General features: G+C 38.7%; 1 protein-coding gene across 1 annotated transcript in view; it reads right to left on the bottom strand.

Moving 5' to 3' along the window:
- LOC139777086 (uncharacterized) overlaps positions 1-16,641 on the bottom strand; it is a 29,222-nt gene extending 12,581 nt beyond the window's left edge. The window contains exons 1-2 of the mRNA XM_071714287.1: positions 15,859-16,641; positions 11,071-11,568 (exon numbers count right to left, since the gene is read on the bottom strand). Coding sequence (XP_071570388.1) covers positions 11,071-11,143 — 73 coding nt within the window. The 5' untranslated portion in view covers positions 11,144-11,568; positions 15,859-16,641. The remainder of the gene's footprint in view (positions 1-11,070; positions 11,569-15,858) is intronic.
- Positions 16,642-17,286: the final 645 nt, after the last annotated feature.

Here is a 17,286-nt window from a genome sequence, read left to right as displayed (position 1 = left end):
AGCAAACTGTGTCCCCGCGGGTCAAGCCTGCGTGAAAAATCGAAAGCGTGAGCGGGCAATAGTCCGGTCAAAGTAGACATTCAAGGTTACAATAATTCCGATAGAGCTGAAAATTTGTACGAATGTTCGGAACACCATTATAAATGAACTGTGAAAAGTCCCCATACATCCCGTGCCTGGAAAAAATTTTATTCAAGGTCAAAGGTGGCAAAAATGGGTTTTTCGTGTTTTTCAGCCGAATGGTAAGTTTTATCATAAAAATAGCTTAGACAATAATTGTAGATCGTGCAATTATCTATAATAATTGTCTCTATACTTTTTTCTGTAAGAGTCACCGTTTCCGAGATATAATCATTCAAAAAGTTGAAAAAACGGTGTTCTTCAGTGATGTATGTACGCGGCGTACTTATGCATATTATGAAGAACACCGTTTTTTCAACTTTTTGAATGATTATATCTCGGAAACGGTGACTCTTACAGAAAAAAGTATAGAGACAATTATTATAGATAATTGCACGATCTACAATTATTGTCTAAGCTATTTTTATGATAAAACTTACCATTCGGCTGAAAAACACGAAAAACCCATTTTTGCCACCTTTGACCTTGAATAAAATTTTTTCCAGGCACGGGATGTATGGGGACTTTTCACAGTTCATTTATAATGGTGTTCCGAACATTCGTACGAATTTTCAGCTCTATCGGAATTATTGTAACCTTACCCCTATTTTTTGGGCTAAGTTGACCGGACTAAAGTCGACATCGCGAGGACGCGAAGACGTTAAGCGCGAGGAAGAGCGGATATATGTGGGACACGTCGGGCAGGAAGCTAACGACAGTCACGTAGACAATCGCCTTGCGTCGCGCGTCTGTCACCATGCGCAGATAGAGAATCAGGGTCGGATCGATAGATCAACTTGGGATTGGGAATCGTTCGTGCCTCCGAAAGCGGCCGGCTTCATTTCCGTATTTGCGTGACTATTTGCGGAACTGATGAAACTTTTACGTTGTGCAAGAATCGCTGACGCAGGCGTCGTGTCTATTGCGCAGGCAGGCAGGCAGGCAGCTGCTCGTAGACATGTATTTACGTGTAATATCACGTGAATTAAATTGATTACGATTTGTAATAACAAAGAGAGGTTCGGCGTAGCCAAACCTCTGAAATCGACTAATTTAGAAAAGTATAAATGTTAATATATAAGATCTAAATAATTCCATAATCTCCTGCGAATTTATAATAAAATAGGTAAATTTTTAATATCGTACAATTCTGATAAAATATAACAATTAGTGATCTAATTAATAATATAACTTGAATCGTATTTCTTTAAATCATATTCTCTAAACTTTTGTAAGAGTAGAAAATAATAGTAGTAATCTCTCGAATTGGTGTTTCTAAACTCCAAATTAATCCAAACTGCTAAAATCTTTTGGGGGTTTCTTCAAGCTAACGAGCTCTCAACTAACAATCTCCTTTGGATCGTTCACCGGCGCGGCGTCCGGCGAAAGAAGAGCGCCCCTGCGACCGATTGCACGCTTTCTACATGGCGGGTATGTAGCGCGTGCACAATTACAATGCCCCGAAGTCGGTCCTTGGTATTGTCGCGTAACGTTCGCCCAGCTACGTTAAAACCGACGACGTCGTCCTCAAGACGAGCGGAGCTGGTCGCTGACACTGGAAGGTCGTTTCCACTTTACATTGACACACTGATCGTCGGCGCACGGTTTTATAGCGCTACGTGCCGATCGACCTGATTAGACCTGATCGGCTGTCGGAATCCCCGCGCGGATTCCTCTGTCGCAACCAGCCGTTGCACCAATTTCGTAACAGTCGTAATTCCGTGCAATGTTACGTCTTGAATGGACTCTCGGCGGGCACGAATGGAAATTCGCAAGCGGATCAAGATGAAATATTTTTTTAGTACATCATTCTAAATATATTATTACAAAGGATCATTATATATACACAATATTTAATGATGTGTTTGTAACATAACAAAGAAAATCATAAAGCAAGTTCTTACGGATTTGACAATTTGACTTCCGCTCAAAGGATACTTGATTCTCGCATTTTCAGTTTCATGCTATTTTTAAACTCGTCACAATCATTCCTAAAATCAATCTTCCCAAATTAATTCCTAATTTTACCTGGGACGCGCTTTCCACCTCGCCTCGACATTCTTCGCTGACATCTAACTTTCACGCTCGCTTTATAGAACGCGATTTAGCCACCGCGCGCGGAGCCGACCAGGAATTTTCGGGCCGAGGAAGCGTGTAGATCCCACCGAGTTAACTGCTAACTTTCTTACGCTTTCTTTGATATAAATAAGCGTGTCTAAGCAGGAGGACATTGGTTTAAATGTTACGGACGAAAGATTGGTCACGTTTGACCTTTTTAAAAACCCGATGTTCCTTTTTGGGGGGTTTGCGCTATTTAGGAGACTAGAATCGGGAAAACGTGACTAATGACGCGATAATGGGATTTCATCTCGAGACCACAATAAATGAAATAAGAAGCGTAGCCAGGCAGGATCGATCGATCCGGCAAGAAGGAATGTAGATCCGAGAATGTCATAATGAATCTATAATTCTGTAATTAAAAGCGGGTAAGTGACCCATTGATCCATTCGATAACTTACGAGTGAAGAGTACAACTTTTAAGACCGGTTTGATTTCATCTCCTTTAATCAAATTCGCTTTGTTTTTTTTGTGGCATACAGCGTAGTCACAAATGGTATAACTATAATCTTACAAAATAAAACTGATAAAGAAACACACAGAGAAATTGATTTAAAAAACATATAGGTAAATTGAAGACACCTTGACTGATACAAATGTTGGATCTGAAATTCTGAGTTTCTTGAAAATGGTCACTTGTAAAATTGAATTATTCATTTTTAAACTAGTGCGTATGTATGTGTGTGTTTTATGCACAGAAATCATCAAAATTGAATTAATAATTATTAAAATGTACTAATTATATATTTCTTTTATTTCAAAGGAGAAAATCGTCAAAACATAACTTTCGATTTCTGTATAGGAGATGTTAATTTTCCTACAGACAATATTCCTTCCAAAATTACCAATTCAAATGCTTGCGCCATACGGAAGATCGTTTGCGAATGCAAATCATCAGCTTATATGAGTCAGAATTGTGCGTGCTTTAAGTAGTTATCTATGCGTAAATTATTCTCTTTGATATTGTTCGATGCGGTTATTTAACTGGCGATAATTATGAAAATTATCAATCATTACAACGGATGCGCAGTAGCATTAACATATATATGTAACTAACACTCGTTATTTCCTTATTTATGATAATAAACAGCGGTGTAATATTCAGGATGTATGATCGAATATGAGATACAGGATATAATTTGAAATAAAAAGTGTGTTACGAAAGTGTGCAAGATATTGTTACTTTACAGGTATTCTCTTTGCAGACGGCAATCAAAATTGTTGTAAAAAGTAATCTATTATTTAAGCTTATATACAAAATTATTCTCGTGACGATTGCCTAGAAAAATTGAAATTTTTACTAAAAATGTGTCGGGGACGGAATTCTTTTTAGTTTTCCTTCCCAACGAGATTTCAACGTCTCGTTATTGCAAGCGCATTGCATCATGTCTATCCACCAAGATAAATGCACCTTTCTGATGAGGCCTTCGACTGGTTTAACTATAAACGAAATTATTCGCGGAAGCATTCTGTTCGTCAAATTTCCTGGAAGCGTACGAAATGCGTTCCTAGTCCAAACTCGAGAGACTTTACTCGAGATTTATTTAACCGAAGTATATAAATTAGCTGTTCTCTTTTTGCGGGAAGTGAAAAATCCTTGACGTCATCACTCTTGCTCTGACACGAACAGGTTTTAATTGACTATTACAGAAATCCTCGTTATTATGCCGTTCTGATTATGAGCGTAAACTAAAAATAATAATGAGTAATAAAAATACTAATGAGTAATACATTTAGAATGTCTTGTTTGCAAAATGATCTCGATTATACATTTTTTATTAAATTTATTAGGATTTGAGAGAGAAAGAGACTCTCTTCTTTTTCTTTCCGGTCCTTTCGATTTTAACATAAAATAGTACCGGGATAGACTTTCGATTTGGTTTCTCTTCTCTGTAATTAATCCCGGAAATGCGCGCGGCTGATCGCGGCCCTCCGGTTTCCTGCCGATAGATCGACTCACCGCGAATATTAATCGATCGCCGTTACCGGTCAGAAGATCCATCGCCGTCACATTCGTTTCCGCTCACGAGATCATTTTCGCTAGTTACATTAATTTGCATACTATTCACAATTTCTTCACTTGCTATTCAACTGAACATATATATGCCATCCAGCGGGAATTTAAATCACGGACATTATCGGTTGTAAATCATTCTATGATATGATCGATTGCTACCGATTCTGCAGAATTTTTGAAACGAGCTTTTCTCTCCTTTCCGCTATCTACGTTGCTCTCTTATTTATTTCATTTTTGTTACTAATATTTATCAGCTTTGTTATCATTATTAATTCTGGCTTATCGTTTATATTCACGTGATCTTTATTACTTTCTCATTTCGGCGGAATTAGCCCTGGAAATGTGAATTTTTACATTTCCTGGGCTTAATCGGCGTAATCCAATTAATTTTTTTCAACGTTCTAACATAGATATTATTATTGTAGTATTGTGCTTTTTACGTATAATTCTATTGTCGAACTTTGCGACGTTAGGTTTTGTATTTCTTCGCGCATATCCTGGGCGGCGCGGCGTTTGTTGCAGGATAGTAATTAACCGATCTGTCTGCCTCTCTTTCTTTCTGTCCCCCCTCTCCGTCTATCTTCTCACGCACGGCTGACTTCGCGTCGAGGTATGTGCACGTCCGTTTTTTATATTTGCACACGACGGTGACGACGTCGACGCCTTGAAACCTGAGAATTCCGTAAACGGCGAGACGCACGCCCGACGAGCGCGGGAGCCGAGCGGATCGTGTCAAGGATATGCAGGAATGTGCATCCTTCGTCCGCAGGACGTCGGCTGTTATCTTATGCTAATCGCGCGCGGTCGTTCTCGAGGAGATATTACTACGAATTATCGGACTTCTATAATTCCGCGTTTCATTTACTTTTTATCACGCCTCCTCACCTTCGTCACCGACGATTATCTAACACGAGAAGAGGAAGTCACCTTCTTCGTCCTCATCAATGCAACTGAAATCAATTCTATCCTGGTGCTTCGAATGCACCTCCGTGATGTGAATTAAAGCATGAAGAAAGAGAAGGATAAAACGCGATATATTAAAGTCAATGACGATTATCTGACTGACGCTTCAACAATTCAAGCGCGTTAGTCCACGTGAACAAGAGATAATATATGTGTCACCGTATTTCATGTAAGTTACGCAGCTTGCATACCAGCATCGTTGATGTAGTATCGTTGATAATATCGTTGATAGTAAAGCGCGATGATCGGTTCAATGGAGATTCGATCTACTGATGCGTGACGTTCGACTAATCGGCGCTTACTACTTACACGTTCCCGACGAGCATCCAGGTTACGCGTTGCTCAAGCCTCTCGCATCTGACCGTTGGACAGTCGCAGGCAAATTATAAATCGGATGAACCGTGATTTACCTAATTATCCCGCAACGTCTCTAATTTTTTCCGCAGAAACCTCGCGCGTGTACGAATCGCTGATGTCGCACGCTGCCGGCCGCTATTCCGCAAAGCGTTCACCTTGCAGTTTTTATTGCAGCCTCATTTTAAATTCTATCTTCGCATATTCCCATTTCTTTCGTATCGATGACTATCGATACGATTCAATTTTTTGCGCGCATAGCTCTGTCTGGTTCGCATAAATAATACCATACCACATTTATTCGAGACAGCGGAAGTGCAGCGTGACGCAGACTATGGGTCTGTTTTTCTGTTGCTAAACTTGCAGTCAGTTTCAGCAATAGAAAACAGATTCTATATTTCCCAATTATCTTTGGCGTATCACGAACGCATTTTTTATTTTATACATAGGATGTCTCCGGAGGGAACGGGGAGAAATCGCGTCGATCGCGTGGAATAATAATCGCAGCCTATTCTTCGCGAGTTTCGGCGCGGCGGCGCGGCGGCGGGCTCTCTTGCGTCGCTCCTTTTTCCTCCTCCTCTCATCCTCCTCATTCTCCTCTTCCTCCTTCTTCTCGTAAAGCACGCAACGCCGTTGTCTCGGCCGCCGCGCGCTGCCGGCCCCGAAAGAACTGGTTCTCCCTCGGGGAGGGTGGTTAAACCCGGTGCAATGCGTGCATTTAGTGAAACATCGCGCTGGAATGCAAACACGTGTGTGGTAGGTAGGGGGGAGGGTTGGTGGATGTGCCTGCGTGCATGGGAGCCGTCCGACAGGTGGAGAAGGAAGGGAAGACAGGGGAGGAGAACCGCGCGCGCCGGAATTCGTACGAATTCCTCCCCGGCGCGGCGGCGGGATGTGTTTTATGTACGGCGCCGCGGCGTGGCGTGATGCACCGGCCGACCTATGAGGATGAGGATCGCCTAGGATATCCCGATATGAATACCGCTGCGTGCTGTATGAGGCAGGATGTAGGACGTACGTGTGTCTCGAGTTGAGTTGCTGGCTGTTATGTTCCGTCTGTATCGGAACGCGAATTCGTTTGTCTTACGTAATTGCGCGGAATGCTAGAACAGCAAGTCACAATGAAGTCAAAATGACGTCAAAATAATGGCAAAATGACCTAAAAATCGTCATTCTAAGCTAACATTAAGACTACATTTGGAATTTTATTTTATATATCAAATTTGTTATTTTATAATGATTTTATAATAAATTTGTAGTTTCGTCTCGTTAATAAAATCTGGGCGCTGAAGCTATCTCACATTGTCGTCAAATGAATCCGCGTCATATCGGCAGCGATCGTCTTACGCGGATTGATCTTTGCGAATAAGCGCTCGCCGAGACGAAGAAATCGCGATGGGCAGCGCCGCGAGAACGGAGCACGTGATGTACCGCGTTTCGCTCTGATTCCGATCGCGTGAAAGATCCCAGTATGATTTCGCTTAGTCGCCACCTTAGCGTCAGGCGAAAACTGCACGGTCGCCATCGATTTGTTATTCCGGCGACGCGCGGGACGAAAGTGAATCGATCGGCGTCGGGGCTAAGGCCTATTCAAACGGAACAATTTTCAAATCGCGCGAGAATTCCATTAAAACATGACTGATTATAAAAAATTTCTCGAGTTTTACTTTTATGCTTTGTCGTTTAACGCTTTTTATTTGAATAATTCTTTTGACACATAAATCGACTATCAATTGCCGAGTTTCGACGGCAACGTACTCTCCGTAGAATAAATATTTGTAGTTTGTACTGACAGATATGCATTTCTAGATTGCGAGAAACACTACAAATGTACGTAAGAGTGATTATGTCGCGATGTTAATGAAAGATAACGCTTCGCAGGAACGAAATAATTTTGAGCGCAACGCATTCCTTCTAAATCGCCCTTTAAATTTCATGCGGCTGTTGGCGCACCGCCTCCGCGTCGCACGTGCGTCTTCCGATGACGTGCTGAACTTGTTAATGAAACGCAATCGCCGCGTCGTGGCGAGCGTAGAAGGAGAAAAGAGATCCCGAAACACAAATCACGCGCGCGCGAGAGAATCGCCTCGAGCTGGTTTCACTGCCAAGGTGGATCTACTTGCGACGCGTAGACGGTAGAGATAGACTTCAATGCTAGGAAAGGCGATGTCGAGAATCGAAATGCTTTCTCCGTTGCTGCAGATTTTTCAATAAACGATCTTTCACAGGATTTTTAAATTATAAAAGATAAATTGTGAACAGTAATGAAAAGTAAAATAAAAATCTGTAGCTTATATTTTTATTTTATATATTATATTAATGATATCCAAAATAGAAATATTATAAAATAAACTTATGTGTGTATGTATTATTTTAGTTTAACAAATCCATTATCTTTCTTTTTGTAAAGACATGTAACCTTATAAATAAAATTATTACGCGTCGCAAGATATGGCTTGTATAGACGTATAGATTTACAGATGTGTGATTATATTATCATTGCTAAACACGATACCATCAATATACCGAGGTAACATGCGATTTTGAATAATGAGTAATAGACTGCAGTAATCGAAGGAAAAATTGTAATTTCCATACGAATTACACGATTGCTGAGATATCTACCAGAAACGAGAATGTGTTGCAGAAATGAATAATTGTATGAAGAATAAAAGAAGATACGAAAAATTCGCAAACATATCTTTCACGTTTCGCATTGCTTCTTCAGCTTTCAAATGCATCTTTCAAAATTTTATGACTTTAAAAAGAATGAATAATAAGATACACGTCTAAAGGTCGAATAAGATAGAATAGAATAAATTTCGGCACAATAATTGAATTCCGGATCCGCTTCTGAGAATTCTAATGTTCGAGGCGAATCGAGCAATTACGATCGTGTCGAGATCGTGGGTCCAACTCCAAATGCCCTCGTAATAGTGATTTCGAATGCAGCCCTTGTACCGTGGTTTAATATTGCGTGGCCCTTGTCGCGGTTAAGGTCTTTGGAGTCGTAAAAGTGATGATGTGGTTCGCAGCATATTGATTCCGTGTTAAACATGGCGCATTATTTACAGTGTTTATTAGTGCGTGTTAACAATCGCAGATAATAGCTGATTAGAGGTGAGCGGCTTAAAAAGTATTGTTCAAGGCGATCCTATGCGCGGACATTGAAATTATATAATCACATGGGAAGGTTACTTGTGAGAAGCTGTGTGTGTGTGTGGGAAAATGTTATACTAACATAAAATGCTTTCTGTTTAAATTACAAAGATAATTGGATTATATTCCGAATATTATTTAAGACTTGTACCGAGTTTTTATACGTGCTTCGTCTTTTATTGCAGACATTATATGCAAGCATTATTAAATAATGATAATTGTATGATTATAGAGCGCGGGAACGCGGGCGAGATCATCAGGTAAAATCAACATGAGCTCAAGTTTTATTATAAACTGTGATTGTCTTTAATATAATAAAAGTACTTTTTGTTCAATTTAACGACTATTTACATGTATATATATATATATATATGTACAATAATTAAGTAAATTTTCACAAAACGCACGAGCGTAAAACGTGTGCCCGGCATCCGGAATCTGAGGATGAGATCCTTCAGAGCGCGACACGCAGAGTGTGTAACCAACCGATTTCACTGACCACGAAGAAGATTTTTCGGTCTTTAGTGCACGAAAGCAAGAAACACAGGTGACACTTATTTGCACTTGTGAAGAAAATGTCTTCGAGCGCGAATTGTCATCTCGATCGAATATTCGAAGATGTTTTCGAACAAAGAGCGACAGCGCGGAAAGGAATTTGCGATGATGAGCGATAAGTTCAATTGGCAAAATTGCGAGCGATTGAGCGACTGCAGGCGCGGGAGACCTGAGCTTTCAAGACACTGCTATTTTTTTCTAAAAATATTCTCTATTGTACTGTATCATAAGGTTTCCTTGTCAGTATGAGTTTCAATTTACATACTTTTTTATTATTGAATTTATGATTTATATATTTACATTTGAAAAGGACCAAAATTAATGATCGAAACGTCGTGACAACTGAATTTAATAAAAGTAGTCACAGTTGGGTCGAATAAAAAAAGTCATTATTAGTTTTAATAAAAGATTCCAGGCTCTTCGCGAATCGCTTCGTCGTTGAATAATTAGCAGTCGACAAATAATAACATTTCAATTTTTGCTAATATTGCGAGACAAGCAAGAGGTGTTTATCACAAGTATGATATGTTATTGCCTTTGTTCCTTGTGTTTATGACACGTGTAATTTCACTACCAAAGGCCAAAGGATCGAGCAAACCGTTGCTAGTTCAAAATTTATTAGCGTTACATAAAGAACGGATAATTATGAAATTAATTAATGTGATGTCAAACAATATAAAAAAATTTTTAAATTTTGTCACAAGTTAAATTTCTAGTTTAATTTATCGAGCAACTTAAATTAATCTTTATTTTAACAATAATTCGATTTAAAGCTTAATCGTAATAAAACAAATTAAAAAGTTGCTACAAACGAAAGATTCTTCTAAATAACTGTAAAATTTTCTTAAAAGGTTTGACATACATATATAATTCATTAAAGCGAACAAACTAATCTTAAAGATTGTGGCTGCGGCTTGACGAATGTTCTAATACAATTGTCGTTGTCGAGTGGAAAGGAAATAATTTTCAGGGACTCCGCGCTCGAACGAAGAACAGCGCATCCTGCGTTACATAATGCATTAATCTCCATCGTGAGTCCCTGTAATCGCTCAATTACGTAAGTAATTTTCGTCGAGGCGATCAATCGACGATGCATCAAATTTCTGTCATTACATATCTACGATCGATGCATACCCAAGTGGCACGTGTGACGACGAGTCGCATTGTCAATTTACAGCCGCGCGTTTAGAAATAAGTATCGATCGTTCTATCATCTAGCTTTCTATTTTAAGACGGTTCGATCGGCTATTAGAAGCTATATTGAGAGCACCAATTAGAATGCAAATAACTGCTCGTAATTTTCAGGTGATAACGAGCGTTGACAGGATCGCGATTAAAACTATAGAAGTCTATTAAAACAAGTTAAAAGGAAATCAAATTTTAACTCAATTGACTAATTTTCCAAACTCAATTTATACCCAACAATTGTGAAAATTAATTTAAAAAAACGGTGAAAATTGAAAATTATGGAAAAAAGTTTTAAGTAAAAACAAGAGAATGTATTATAGCAATAATGACATGACGTAGATGTTAAAGCAATAAACGGCAGACGGCTTTTGCTTTTGATATAAGCAATTCCTGCTGTTCCCTCCATTTTAGATGCTTTATAAGTGTCGATTATTTTTTTTTTCAAGTAATTTTTAATAAAACTGCGCGGACGCCTGCGTTATTTTTCGAAGATTAAGTTGTCGAACCGCAGCCCGCGACTAATCTAGCACGATAACTCGACGATTAATCTAAATTCTATGCGACTGACAGGTGGAAAATCGGCAAATTGTACTTACCGCGACAAACGGTGCCGAGGGCCAGCAGGGTGATCCAGGCGGTCATCATTTTGGAGAATGCCCGGGACGTCATCCTTGACAACGGCGGCACATTTATCACTGCGGTTGCGGTGCGACGAGCTGCGGCGACGACGGGACGGAAGCGTCGGCCGTCGCGACGTCGTACGCCGTTATAGGTCGTGGAGCACGTGTACTGCCGCCGAGGCGTTTGCTCGCGTGCGATTTGTACTCGCGACTCGCGACGGCGCGACGACGGCGCATGTAAGAACGTCCCCCTCTTCACGAGAGATACGAGCGTTCTCTAGCTGTGTCCGCCTTCCGCAGTGACTCGGATCTCTATCCGGTTCGCTACCTGAAGACCTGTCAGGCGCTCAACTTCGCCGGTCGGTCGGTCGGTACGCGACGCTCCCGTTCTCCGATAATCAATCGCCGATCTCGCGGAACGAGATCACCGTCGGAACGACGCGAAGAGTCTTCGGTGGTTGTTTAAACGATTGGCTGCATTGAATGGATAACATTAAGTTCCGTTCGGATCTTTTTGATGCAATGTTGCTACAGTATTCTTTAGAGACGTGCGAACTATTTGAGTTGGAATTTCTATAATTCGAATGTGAACTATTCGAAAATTTTGAATTTTGATCTAATTTGTTTGAATACGAATTATGTATTTGTTGGCAATTTTAAGAAAACATATTTCTTTTTAATAAGCAAAACAGCATGATCATGTTAATAGGTGCATTTAGTGAGTGCATTCAGTATTACAACTGCTCAATGAGCGGCTAAATAGTAGTCAAAAAGTTTATTTCTTTTTTTTGGTGTGTGACCCTATCCAATTGTAAGTAAAAGTTTGAACGTATGTAAAAAATAGTAAGCTATAAAGTTATAAAGTACTGATAATAAAATAAAGTGCATATTATTTTATTTTAATTTCTATGTACGTAATTGAATAATGTTACTGGATGCTACATTAGAGTATCTTGATAATTTATCTATGATTTTTCGCCTAATTGTTTTAGTTACTGCGACATTAAAAAAAGTATATTTTATTAGTTCTACGTTATATATATTTAAATATGTTTTTGCTTCTTAAAAATTTATATATTATATAATTAATATTCTTTTTCTACGTATATATATTATATAATTAATATTCTTTTTCCACATTAAAATATTCTCTTATTATCTACGCGTTAAAATTCAATCTAATAATAATTATATTGTTAATTAAAAATTATATTTCAATGATTCGATTCGATTCAACATCAAAAATCCTTGATTCGCACATCTCTATAGTATTCTTGAAGTTGTATATATTTCATGCACGCAAAGTGCTTTGAAATGTCCAACTTTAATTTTAATGGTAGATTCTCCGATAGATACGAAGGTTAACTGTATCTTAAAAAGAAGCTCGAACGGTCTATTCGTTTCGAACCTTCAATATTTAACATTAAATGTGATAGTGATTAAATCCAGTATTGTGGGATTCCGGAGCAACACTCACTAATTAAAGACATTAATAAAGCAGCTTATTGTTAAAATTAAGATCGGAGATTTCGAGACAGCCTGTATAAATAACAAATTCTTATGCGTTTGTTATCAAAAGAGAAGGCGAGAATGTTTTCGTTTCGTTCCCTTATCTCTCGCGTACTTCATGTAGAATTTTATTTGATCTATCTGTACGATAATTATGTGTATAAACTTTTATATGCGAATAATTGTGTATCAAGTGCCTGTTCTATGATAACGCTTTAAAATCGTTCCGTCGAAATAGACTTTTACTCGCGTGATGGCGGTGATTTATGGAGCGATCGATGGAAAGAGGGTCAGTACTGTACAATGAATACTCTAATCCTTTGTGTGCGTAACAAGATTAATTATTCTAAACCCCTTTGCTTTGTTCTATGACTTCACTTTATCGCAAAAGGAGCTGAAAATCTTTCTTTAGTCATAATGTATCGTGATAAGTCTTGACATTCTTTCTGTTATTTTATTTAATATTTTATCTACGATACCTTATCTATAAAAAAAGTTAATATTTACATATCGTAATAAAACTCATAAAATTCCATCAAAACAAAAATTAAATTGCAATTAAATTTACAAATTTTATTTATCATTTAAAGTGGCATTTTTCATTCGCTTCCATGTTACAAAATAATGAAACAATGTTTTTAAATTAGTTTAAAAATTATAGACTTAATTATACTTTACAATTTGTACGATTTCTCTCAACTACTTTACTGACGAAATGAGGACTAGTATTATTCGCAATTTTATCGTCTATTTATTAGCGTTTAATTAATCGAGAGCTCTTAATTCGTTATTTTTTCAATCTTTGCTGGCGGAAAATACGCTCGATATCTACCGCGTCCGATAAATCTCTAGACAAATGGGATCGCGACGGGTATCGGCAGTAATCGCGTTCTTAATACGGGCGGATCTACTCGAGCGTAAAGTAACATGGCTAATTACTGGGTTGCGCTTCTAATTAGCATATAATGGAACGCAAAGCGATCGTAAACAAGCAATCGTCTAAATATAACAGTTTTAAATAAAGCCGCACTTGCGAGTGTATTTCCTTGAACTTTCCATGGCTAACGGAATGCCAATTAACCAGGCTGATTCATCGGATTATGGATAGTTCACGAGCGAGGGTGGAATATCAGTTTGCATAAATATCCGTGGAATTCCTTTAAAACCGGCCGTTACTTCAGTTCAGATCAGATCGATTTATGCATGCTTTCTACTTTTCTTGTTCTTTCAGAATTATGCGAAGATCTCAAATGATCATAACTCAAACGTGTCATCCGAATTTTTAGATAAAAATAAAATTTTTATACAGAAATTGCCGGGAAATAGTATTTGCAATATTGATGTAAACTATTATTTACTGTTGAATAATAATATAATAAAATAATAGTTAAATTATGTTCAAATATTTATTATTATTAGTACTTCTTTGCAATATAAATATTTCTAAAAATTAATAACTGAAACAAAAATTAACAAAAACAAAAACTAGAAGGGAATAAACGGTATGTTTTATAATAACCTGCGTTTTTTTTTTAAGGAAACAATTTAATTTCTCGTAAGAAAATTAAAAAGAAAATTAAGCATCAGTAGATACTTATGAGTTTTTTTTTTCTTTGTGAAGTCAAGTTCTCTAACAAGACGTTCGTATTTTCTCACTCATCCTACTGCATTCAAGTGACGATCGTTTGAGATACGCGCATACATCTGATCGCTCACGCATCTCTATTAACGTAATACTGTCACCATTATCGCGTGCGCGTATACGAATACCGTGCATTAAGGTAGTCGCCTCGTCAGGGCATGTATTAGATAAAGTTTTCGATTTTGGATTTTATATCAAATTATATGATCAGCTTTGCAGTCGATTTTTTCTGTGGCTCCTTACCGACTATTTACTCTAGAAAATCGATCTCGAAAATCACAAATTTTGCATTACTTCATACCAGACGGCCAGAAAAAGAAGGCTCTATCACGGTTTCAATCACATATTTTCGCATTTTTCGGTTAGATGAAGTGAGAAAAAACATTGCTTTTTGTACATTAGATTTCGAAGAATCCGATGCAACCATAAAATATATAGTTTACCGGAGATTTCGCTGCTAATTTTTTAGTTTATTTTAGTGAAAATGCGGTAATCGAGCAGACATTTTTTGGTCGAGGTTAGGTTGGGAAGACTTGGCAACGCCGCTGGCTAATCACTGTAGTTGCAGGTTATGGGGCTCGTCTTTCTTAGCCGAATTGGATAGTGATTGACACCCCTGTCATACGTTTTGAAACCCTTTCTCAGTAATTGACGTAAAATGCGACGTTGCCAAGTATTTTTCTCACTTGTAACCTTTCTCGACGACTCGCATGATCAGCTGATCAAAACGGAGTCAAATGAGAAAAATCACAGAATTTGGAAAAAGTAACATACTTTGTCACGTATGAAATTTTACACCATAATTCATAAAATTATTTTTCCCTTAGCAAAAATTGCCTGAAATATATTTCTGAACGTGAAAACCTACAAACAGTCACATGACTAGCACGTAGCGAGTCGACTACCTTAAACGCCATCCGTTCGTGCGTTTTCCTCAGTCTACTTGACGCAAAAGTATCTCCTGCGTAAACACGCGCGTAATTTTCAATTCGTGGACGTCAGTCGCAATGTTTACGATATTACCACGCCGTATCATTAATTCATCAATATGATCAACGTAACGTCTTAATCACAACCGTCCCTTAGAGATGTTCTACACTTTTCAATATGTACATCACGTCCCGTCTCAAATTCCTTAATCGATTAATCGTGATTTTCTATCCACCAAAATTATTAATTAATTAATTATTGAGACGTCCTTTTAAATATTAATCCTAATATTTAAATACTTTCCTAAAGACCGTTCCAAAATATTTCTATAAAAATTGCTACAAAATGTCTTTTATTTCACAAATAAACTTTTCTAACAATAAGATCTATGATAGTCTTTCTCCATATTTAATTTCTCTCTCTCTCTCAAAAAAGAAAAAGAGAGAGGGCCATAAACTGACAATCGTGACAGTTTCATGATTTCACTACTTTCTTCAAAACATTATTACTACGAAATATCGCTTCTAAAAATTTTATGAAATCTCTCCGTATTCTCAACTTTTTTCACTTTATTTTCATTTTTCTTTACATCGTTAATTAATCGTCAAATCAATTTGACTGGAAATCAATATCACATTATTCAAGTATAATGTTGTATTTTTTATGTTTCCAACATTACTCACTTGTATTTCTCTCTGATCCTGGAAAGTACCTCTTCTTTCCTCGATTTCGATCGATTAAAAAGTGAAGATTTTTTGCCAATCTTCAGATTGAAATATTCGTTTTGTCAGGTAATGAATATTAGTATTCGCAGAATATCCGTAGCACTTCCGCGGTTCAAACAGCCAGAATGCGGATTTCAAACGATGCAATTGTGGATCTCTCGATCCCGTCGATATCCGAATTACTCATCAATGAGCACATCAGGCGCGACTTCAAAATTTTTAGATTTTATAGATGAAAGAAAACTTAGAAAACGCGTCCGTCTCCCGCCAAAACTCGAGTGTCCTACTACCGAATACAGGTACTGGACGCGGTGCGTCTGTCACGCAAAGTGTCCGCACTGCGATCGCGTGTAAAACGTAGACCTCGTGCCAGGTACCCCTTGTCACGCACGGTACCCCTTTCCTACCCGGGAGAGACTCGAGTACTCGGAGACACCCGATTCACTACACGCTTACAAGTATTCGCGGGGGGGGGGGGGTGCGTGCCGTACCCCGGTCGCGATCACGAAGCGTTTCGCCCGCTTTTCCGCTTCGCGTCGAAATTTTTCCGGGCACCGGGATTTCCGCGGACGACTCGCGGCTCGTCCGCTGGTATCGGAGTATACCGGTGCTATTTCTCGCGGGGTGTCCGCCGCGCGCGCGGAGTGTTGTCGCGTATACTCGCGGAGTGGTGCACCGACTACAACTGTATAGGCGGCTCGACGACGGTCATCGCCGACCGCGCGCAACCAGCGCGACTCCGGCCGGCCGCAAGTGGGGGTCCAACGTTACACCGGTGGTACGTGCGTGCCGTGGGATCCCGAGGGGGGGCCCCTACCTATCTGCTGACGGCGTCGACGGGGGCCCTACCGAGACTCGTCACCCGTGACTCCACCTCCCACCTGACGGCCCCCACAGATAACCTCCGCCGAAGGGTATACCTCCTCGTGAAAGACGAGCCGCGATAAGGTGCATATCCGTCCGGTGAGGAATTCCTAAAGCGGAGTCCGTTCACGATGCTCCTCTCTTCAATCCATTAAACGGTTTTTACGAGACACGAGTATTCGAGACAGATTGCTTTAACGACTTGCTCATTGTGTGTTTCGAAAAAAAATGTCGTACAGCCAGAGAAGATAATGCCTAAATTGGAGTAAAAGGACAGATAAATGTTTTACATAGTAGATACATATCGATTAAGATTTAATAGAATATTCGATAAAAATATAATTAGAATAATTATGATATGAAAGAATTTACTAAATGTTAGAGTACAAATAATATTTGAAGAAGGATAAATGAGAAAATAAAAAATAAGACCCCCATTAAATTTATATTTTTTATATTTACAATAAAGAAGTTACATTTCTGAAAATAGCTGAAATCCCATATTCCAATTTTACTTTGGTA

The sequence above is a fragment of the Temnothorax nylanderi genome, unplaced genomic scaffold (genome assembly GCF_030848795.1).
Source record: "Temnothorax nylanderi isolate EJ_2023f unplaced genomic scaffold, tnyl_v1.0 TNYL_tig0138_pilon, whole genome shotgun sequence".
NCBI classification, from domain to species: Eukaryota; Metazoa; Arthropoda; class Insecta; order Hymenoptera; family Formicidae; genus Temnothorax; species Temnothorax nylanderi.
The sequence above is the reverse complement of the archived record's forward strand: the minus strand, read 5'-3'. Positions and strand labels throughout refer to the sequence as shown.